Source organism: Sinocyclocheilus anshuiensis, unplaced genomic scaffold, assembly GCF_001515605.1.
Source record: "Sinocyclocheilus anshuiensis isolate Anshui unplaced genomic scaffold, SAMN03320099.WGS_v1.1 scaffold2823, whole genome shotgun sequence".
In the NCBI taxonomy this organism is placed as follows: domain Eukaryota; kingdom Metazoa; phylum Chordata; class Actinopteri; order Cypriniformes; family Cyprinidae; genus Sinocyclocheilus; species Sinocyclocheilus anshuiensis.
Window position 1 is genome coordinate 43,302 of NW_015552796.1, and position 8,796 is coordinate 52,097.

General features: G+C 37.5%; 1 protein-coding gene across 1 annotated transcript in view; it reads right to left on the reverse strand.

The window, feature by feature from the left end:
* Positions 1-8,796, reverse strand: part of wdr46 (WD repeat domain 46) — a 32,054-nt gene that overhangs the window by 13,605 nt on the left and 9,653 nt on the right. The window contains exon 6 of the mRNA XM_016459677.1: positions 7,555-7,616. Within this exon, the coding sequence (XP_016315163.1) occupies positions 7,555-7,616 (62 nt within the window). The remainder of the gene's footprint in view (positions 1-7,554; positions 7,617-8,796) is intronic.

Here is an 8,796-nt window from a genome sequence, read left to right on the forward strand (position 1 = left end):
CAATCACAACGCACTGGATAGCTGGCCAATCAGAGCACACCTCGCTTTTCAGACCGATGAGTTTTGTAAAAATCAACGTGTTTCAGAAAGGCGGGGCATAGAGGAGAAACAATAATGTACAGTATGTGGAAAATAATGTGTTTTTTGAACATTAAACTGCATAAACACATTTCATTACACCAAATATACAAAATAATGTTCTTTTTAGCAGCATCACATGACCCCTTTAATAGGTTTGTGAAAACTGTGATTTTTCAGATTTATTTTTTATAAATATAAAGTTCAAAAGAACAGCATTTATTTGAAATAGATTTTTTTGTATCATTTCAAATGTCTTTACTGGCACTTTTTATCAATTGAATGCATCTATGCTGAATAAAAATGGTAATTTCTTAAAAAAATAATAATAAAATATTCTTGATCCTAAAAATAGTCTATACTTTGCAGAAGACAATTCCATAATGCATTGCAAAGGGTAAAGGGTTAAATGACAACAAAAAAATAATAATTCTATCGGTTCACTCCGAGCAGAATCGGTCTTTGAATGTTTTTGTTCCTGCGTTCCTCTGCAGCTGCCAGCTAAAACCAGCCTAAACTGGTTGGCTGGTCTTAGCTGATTTAAGCTGGAAGGAGCTGGTTTTAGCTGGTCTCCCAGCCTGACCAGCTAAGGAAGTGGCCAAAACCCCTCTAAAACCAGCCTGCTGACCAGCTATGACCAGCCTAGACCAGGCTGGATGGCCAGCTAAAACCAACCAACCAGATTAGGCTGGTTTTAGCTGCTTTTTTTCAGCATTAGTTCCCTTGTCTCCACAACAAATCATCTAAAGTTGCATTTAGGCTAAATATAAATGTCAAGCCAAAACGAATTAATTTAAACGCAAAACTGAAGCCTACCTCTCTCATTCTGCACGAATCCAAATGTTTCTATATTTGCGAAGTATCTGGATGCTAAAATATTATTTATTATGTAAACTACAGGCTTTGTTCTTCACTTGCATTATCGGCGTAAAACATCATCCTTCACATATAGGCTATATCAGCAGTGAGGCACTGGTCACGCTGAACGGCACAGACTGTACTACGGACTACTATGAGCAGTGTAACTTGTTATGCTTCTTTAACTGTATTTTATTTTGATAATGAACAGGCTGTGATGTCAAGTTAGTAAAAATATGTTGTATGTGTGTGTGAGGTACCGATGCTGCATTGTTTCTCCAATTGTTACTCTGTAATGTATGGTCATACCAACGCTGGTTGGTCATACAGATAGAAGCAAAACATTGATCAAAACTGTAAAGCTTTCCTTTCCGTGAACTTTGGAGCGCGTTACAATTATCCGAAACTCAGTACAATTGTTCCTTTCGTTTTGTTAATCTGTTAGTGATTTACGTGAAATATATTTCGTGTATAGGCCTATATATTCCTTTTTATGCAGCCTATATACTTTTATTCTGTTTTCTCCGTGCAGATGCACTGCAGGAGCGTGATCTGATGTGACCTTGTGTGAATCCATGCGTAGAAAAGGTTCTATATTTTGTCCTACAAATGAAATTTAGAATGTGCCTAAGTACAAGAAAATACATATTTATCAAACGTGCGCACACAGTTCTTACACACGAGTAAGCAATCATTGTTGATAAATCCCACATGTGCGTAAGTAACATGCTTGTTCATGCTCACGGTCATTTGCATTCGGAAACGCCTCCAATGAACCATATATGGTGACAACACCTCCCTTTATAAATCACGTGAATGTATGTGTCCTCACTGAAATCATGGCAAAGAAAGTGGTACCGACTGAGAAGCCATTCTGTGCTCACACGCTCAGCGTGGTCTTTGAAAACGTGTTCTCTGCGGAGCGCATTGTTTGCCTAGTCTTCCAATAACGCAAGATAAGCCATTGCTCTGAGACAAACATTTGTCACAGCTGTCTTTTATAGGGTTTGACACCAATTAGGCAACTTGTCTGTTTAAAACTAGACAAATGATAAATTGAGTGTTTTATAGGGCTGGGTATCGAGTTCGATACTTTTTAGGCACAGACCGAATTGCCTCGATACCATTGAGTATCGAAAAACATCTCGTCGTTCGGTACCAAATTTCGATACCTAAGGGGTTAATCTCATCAACATCCGTGGGCCAATAAGCCTGCAGCACTAGGTGTGTTTGACTAGAAGCGGCGCGGCGCAGATCGATATGTGTTTGACATCCGCGAGAGCGATTCGAAAGCGTACGGAGCAGTCTGCTCTCTAGCTCTCGTGGTACTGTAATACACCGATCGGTCTGCACAGTCAGTCCGCGTCAAGTCGAACACACCTAGTTTACACCAGTTACACCAGATTCGGGTTGGAAGCGTGCAATCTGTGATCGCGTGCCATTGAAGATGCTCGCGAAAGCATGCAATCGCTTTCTTATGCGCGCTGTTTTTACGGTTTCACTTTCGCTTTCGAAATCGATCGCGTTCAGCAAGGAGGGGAGAGGATGGAAGGGGGGGGGGCACAGCCCGCGAATACCTCGCCCCCCGGCGCCGGCCTGGGTTACACTCAGAGATGTGGCGCACACGTGAGGCTGTAATGTGAAAGTGTCCCAGCCCCCTTAGATGTAAGGCTACATTTACATTGGTGCGTTTTTGTTTTAAAATGAAAACGATCCTCATCCTACTGGCATTTACACTGCGTTTCAAGCCGGCTTTCCACTATATCCGACAAACGACAGTCATTCATTTCCAGTGGAGAGTAGTGCGCGAGATGCGTGGCGTTCCGATCATATGCAGATGTCCGTTCATACTACACGACCGAAAGCGCCTGTTACGTGACCATTCATGCACACTGTAGCATCATGCTACATAAGATTTATATTCCGCTTTTACTCAAAACTCACTTTAAACCACCATCGAGTGTTTTTAATAACTTCCGATTGCCATTCAATGTGTGTTTTGGCCATGTAATGTTGCTGAAATTAAATATGTTATTACCTCTGAGTCAGAACAGCGATTGTGGAAGAGAGAACACAGGCAGACTGTGCTGGAAGCTGCTAATGCTCATCAGTTAATCAGTGGAAAATAAATAGAAATCATGATTCTGTCTGAGCTATGCATTTTAAAACGATGCACTAGTGTAAACGTAGCCTAACAGATGTGTAAACTGAAGACTCTTTGAGTTTTATTAAAACTATTTGCACTTATTTTGCATTTATTGTGTTGGTTATATTTTGTTCCTTTGTGCAGTGGCTCAGGAGATAAGTCTTTGAGTCTGTATAAACATCAACAAGCTAAAAAATAAAACCAAGTTTTTTTTTTTTTAGATAATGTAATCTTGTTCAAATTGATTTCATAAAATTGGTATCAAAAAAAGTATCGTTCAGGAACCGGCATCGAAGTCAAGGTATCGTATCGGTATCAATATCGAAAAATTTTGAACGATACCCAGCTTTGCTTAATGCATACTGTGACACTCTTAAATGCTTTTTATGTGTAGTGTCGCTATTCTACCCCTAGATTCTCTGCGTAAGCATGCGTAATGCGTAAGCATTTCTACGTATAAGTACAAGTTTGTAGATCCCACACTTTGCGTGAAACTGTTCTCACGCACTCATTACGCACACATCTGTGCATACACACTGTTGATAAATGAGCCCCAGGAGAATATCCACAAGTCCATAAACAAACAGTATCAAAAGCTCAGCAACGTAAATTCAAATAATAGCAGACGATGAACTGAGGGACACAGAAGACTTAAATACAGGGGAGAAAGAGAAGGGAGAAACAGAACAGGTGTGGGGCTAATTAACAACCAATGAGGCTAATGAATAACTAAGGAAACAGATTAACCAGGGAACTAATGCAGGGGAACAGAAATACAGAGAAAACCAAAACACAAAAGAACAGAAATGTGACAGTTATTTGACTCATCTGTGTTTTTAATTTTAAATACATAAGGTTCTGGATCATCTATTTAAAGTTTAATGTTTGTAGTGATCATAATTCTGATACCTAGTCGTGTAGCTTCCTTTAAAATATAGTTGCCATAGTAACATTCTAAGACGTTTTATTCAGTTAGTAGCTTCAAGTAGAATTTCACACAACAAACTTGTAGCAGCCATTCATCTTTTGATCCTCTGTAGAAAGCATTGTCTGAAGTTTTTATGGTTTATTTGTTTACAATTTGCTGAATTTATTGTTTATAAAGCTGTGAAAGAACTATATACTACAAAAGAAACTAAGGCCACGTACACTGCAGCTAATTTCGGTTGTCAGTTCACCTTTTACTCCTTAATAGCATTCTGTACACACATAATTCACTAAAATACGGGAGTGACAACCGCATTAACTCCCGAAAGATACAGGTAGTGACAACCGCATTTACAGCAATTCTATGCAGTGTGTACAGAACCGGACAACTAGTATGATGATGTCACGAGAATGTGCGTGTATTGTCAGGCATTAAGTGTTTACCACAGATCTGACAGGATGGCGGAGAGAGGTGTATTGTGGACCGAGCAGTTTCGGTCAAGATAGTGTAGGCTGTTCAATAACAACAGTTTAAAGAACAAAACTAGATTACGAGCAAATCCCGACGACTGCGATTTAATAATGTTTTGCATGGATTTTTGCAGTCTAATGTTTGTTTTGTCAACAGCAGCTAACTAACATAAAACTAGCTAATCTAGCATGGAGAGCCTCCATTCTCTGAGACGCCACAACGTTGCTATGGTTACCACGCTGCCATTCATGGCAGTTTCGGGAGTAGGTCGTGTTCTGTACACACATGGAACGATACTTTATGGGTATGAGGGGCCGTATAGGCCATAATTATCGAAAAACCTCTTACAAACACTAGTGAAATAAAAAACATTGATAAACCTTAGTGAAATTTATTCATACGCATTACTGAAAACCTCTTACATACACGAGTGAAAACATTCACGCATTACTGAAAAACCTCTTACATACACTAGTGAAAACACTGATCAACCTTAGTGAAATACATTCATACGCATAACTGAAAAACCTCTTACAAACACTAGTGAAAACCTTGATCAGCCTTAGTGAAATTCATTCATATGCATAACTGAAAAACCTCTTACATACACGAGTGAAAACATTCATCAACCTTAGTGAAATTCATTCATACACATAACTGAAAAACCTCTTACATACACGAGTGAAAACATTCATCAACCTTAGTGAAATTCATTCATACTGAAAAAACCTCTGACTCAGTTAAGCACAAACCCCGCCCCTCAGCCAATTCTAAAGATTTAATTGGCCGGGAATGTTGTTCTCTGGCTAAGTGCTTTCTAGCATTTGGAAATTGAAAAAGGAAAGTCACACAGCTGTCTTTCAATATTTCAAAATGTCCCCACGGAGACTATTTTTGGTTCTGCAAGTGTTTGCTTTGTTTTCCTTCATTAGGTACAATGAGGACGACGTTACAGCTTTTTTTAGAAGTACACTGCAGTGTTTAGAGGATATTCAGAGAGCTGTTGATGGCATGAATATGGAAACCCTGCTCAGAGAACTTGAGGATCACACAAGAACCATCCATTCATTGTTGCAAGCTGTAAGGGCCGTGGATGAGTACAATTCCTGTTTACGGGAACTGGAGTCCTTGCACAGATGCTTGTCTTCACTGGAGCAGAGATATGGTTCCATGCAAAGACCAGCTGAACATTAACAAAATTAATTCTCTTAAAAAAATGTTAGGTAATGATGCCTAAAACTTGTGGTAATGAACAAACTCTTAAAGGCTTGTAAAGGTAACTAGATTAATATTGCAGTTTTTTTAAGTGAAGCAAGGTACATGCAGTCATAATAGATCACTTATGCATCATGGGATCCTTTAAAGGAAAAGTTCACCAAAAAATGAAAATTGTCATTTACTCAGCCACATGTCATTCCAAACCTGTATGGCTGACTTTCCTTCATGGAACACAGAAGATATACTGAGTGTTTTTGTCCATGTAATGAAAGTCAATTCAGTATATTGTTTTGTGTTCTATGGAGGAAAGTCAGTCACCATACTGGTTTTTGTAAGAGGTTTTTCGATAATTATGGCCTATACGGCCCCTCATATATGGGACTCACTCCCACATTTAAATGTGGTTGTCACGGCTGAAACTTGCAGTGTGTACATGGACTAAATGGAGATATTGTTGTGTTCTTACTATACTACTTTCTGTAGTTTTAACAAACTCAACGTGGTGTGGAATGAAGCGGAATTGTCCCATAAGTCTACATGTTGGAAAGAGTTTATCTATCTGTCTAACTTCAGGAAGACAGACACCAAAGTGAGGGCAGAATACATAAAGAAGGGTTTTCACCAACATGAATACTGAAAACTTGTTTAAAGGGTCATGAAACCCCATTTCAGCACTGATTAGTTCTCTACACAGTTTTAAAAAACGCTAAAAAAGTGGGCGTGGTGCGCTGCGAGTGGAGGGGGAAGAGGGGAGACAGACAACACACACAGCTTCGGGTCATACCTGTCAACCCTCCCGTTTTTCCCGAGTTCTCCCGTATTTTACCATTCTATCCCGCTATGATCCCGTTTAAATATTTTCCCATATTTCTCCCGTATTTTTAATCTTTTTATTAAAAAAAAATCCCACTGGGCGTATTTTATGTTTGCTACATTCGCTTCCGGTAAAACTCCCGTAATTTGTAATGGGCCAAACCTCATTATATGAATAATCACAACAACAAATTCCAAGGTTGTCCAGTTGCCAGATCTTGTATGAAACGCATCTTTCTCACACGATCGACGCATATAAATTTCAACCCATTTGTCCCCTCAACTTGGCAACCTACAGCCCAGTGATGCTATTTGATATGTGTGCAGGGAGTAACGTTACCGCGGGAAGGAATCAATGATCACTGGTAGAAATGGGAGGAGAAGACTCAGGTGGTGCACCAGTGAAAAAAACTAAATATACATGTAAATGTATATTTACATGTATAATGAGATATAGCTTACACTTCAAAAGGCTATGGTTTAATTGATTAAATATGAGCACTTTAAGTTTCAAAGTCAGGTGCTGCATTGCTTTTTTTATTACTGCGGTTACAGGGGAAATGGCTATATTTCTGGCGAAAAGCGCCTCCTGCTGGCAGAGAATGAATTCGTATTTTTCAATAAGCCCTTCTGCTCTTTGTTTAGACCAAAGCCAAAAACGACCCTTATTTTTACGCAGAAAACATGCAGTTGTACATGTGAACTGGTGGATCGACAAGAAGATAATTAATTATAAAACTCTAAAGATATAGCCTACACTAAGATATATTTATGTTACTAAATGAATATAATTGTTTGATAATAATTGTTTGAATTGATATAAAAATAATATAATTAATAATAATAATTATAATAATATAATATCAAAATTGTTACTTTTGACTCTTGAACCCGATAATACATCTACTAATCCATCCATTCTGAACTGGAGTATTAAGCAGAACATTCAAATGTCCTCTAAATATTAATGCAATGCTATATTTGTAATACTCTGTAATTAAAATTGTCTATTTAAATAATTATATTATTCTTTAGCACATACCGTCCAGTTCTGCCGTAGTCAAGCCTATATGGCCCAAACTGGGAAAGATGCAAGTTGAAGTACTGTAGGGAGAGGGAAAGAAAAAAAAAACAGTGGAACATACAAAATAAAATGAATCACACAGACTCCTTCATAAAAACTTGTAGCTGGTAAGGTCTGTAAACAAATAAAATATTTTACACTACATTTAAATGTTCGTTTTTTACAAATATACATATCGCTAGACTCCTGAGTACTGCTCAGTAATCCATATTAAATATGGTCCAAAAACAGTTCCCTGGACAGCACATAATACAACATATTTTCCACTGATAAATCTAAGGAGGGCAGACTGTTCATGTAAGCCTTTACCTGTGCTTTTCAATTAATTAATTAAGATGGTGATCAAATAATAACCTGGATAATTGAGTTCTTATTTACTGTACACAAAATCTATGTGGCAAGGCACATCACCAAGGTTCATGGTTTCAGCTAAAAATCCTATTTACTGTTATACTGAAGGAAAAAGTCAAGTAAATTAACATCAATAACATCAACATTTTCATTTTTTTCATTTCATACATGTATTTACATTTTCTGACCGGTAGTTAATAGTTACAAAAGATTTCTATTTTATATAAATGCTGTTTTTAAACTTTTTGTTCATCAATGAATCCTGAAAAAAGTATCACAGGTTCTAAAAAAAATATTAAGCAGCACAACTGTTTCCAACATTGATAATAAATCAGCATATTAGAACGATTTCTGAAGGATTCTGAAAATTCAGCTTTGATCACAGGAATAAATAATACTTTAAAGTATATTAAAATAGAAAACTCTTATTGTTAATTGCAATAATATTTCGCACTGTTACTGTTTTTTTCTGTATTTTTTATCAAATAAATGCAGCCTTGATGAGCAGAAGAGACTTTAAAAACAATAAAAATCTTACTGATCCCAAACTTCTGAATGGCAGTGTGTGTGTGTATATATATATATATATATATATATATATATATATATATATGATCTAGAACTATACACTTAGCACACGCATCATTTGGATTAAAACTGAATCGTAAAAATAAGACCATTTATAGGGGCATTCACTATATTATCATCTAGATTTAAGTGAATCTAGCAGCCTGTGTGAAATGCGCTAGGCTGTATACTGCCCTCTCATTCTGCATCAGTACAAATGCCTGCACGCGTTGCGCGTGTTTTGCTTGCTTGAGTGTTTCTGCATTATATGAGTGGCTTTGG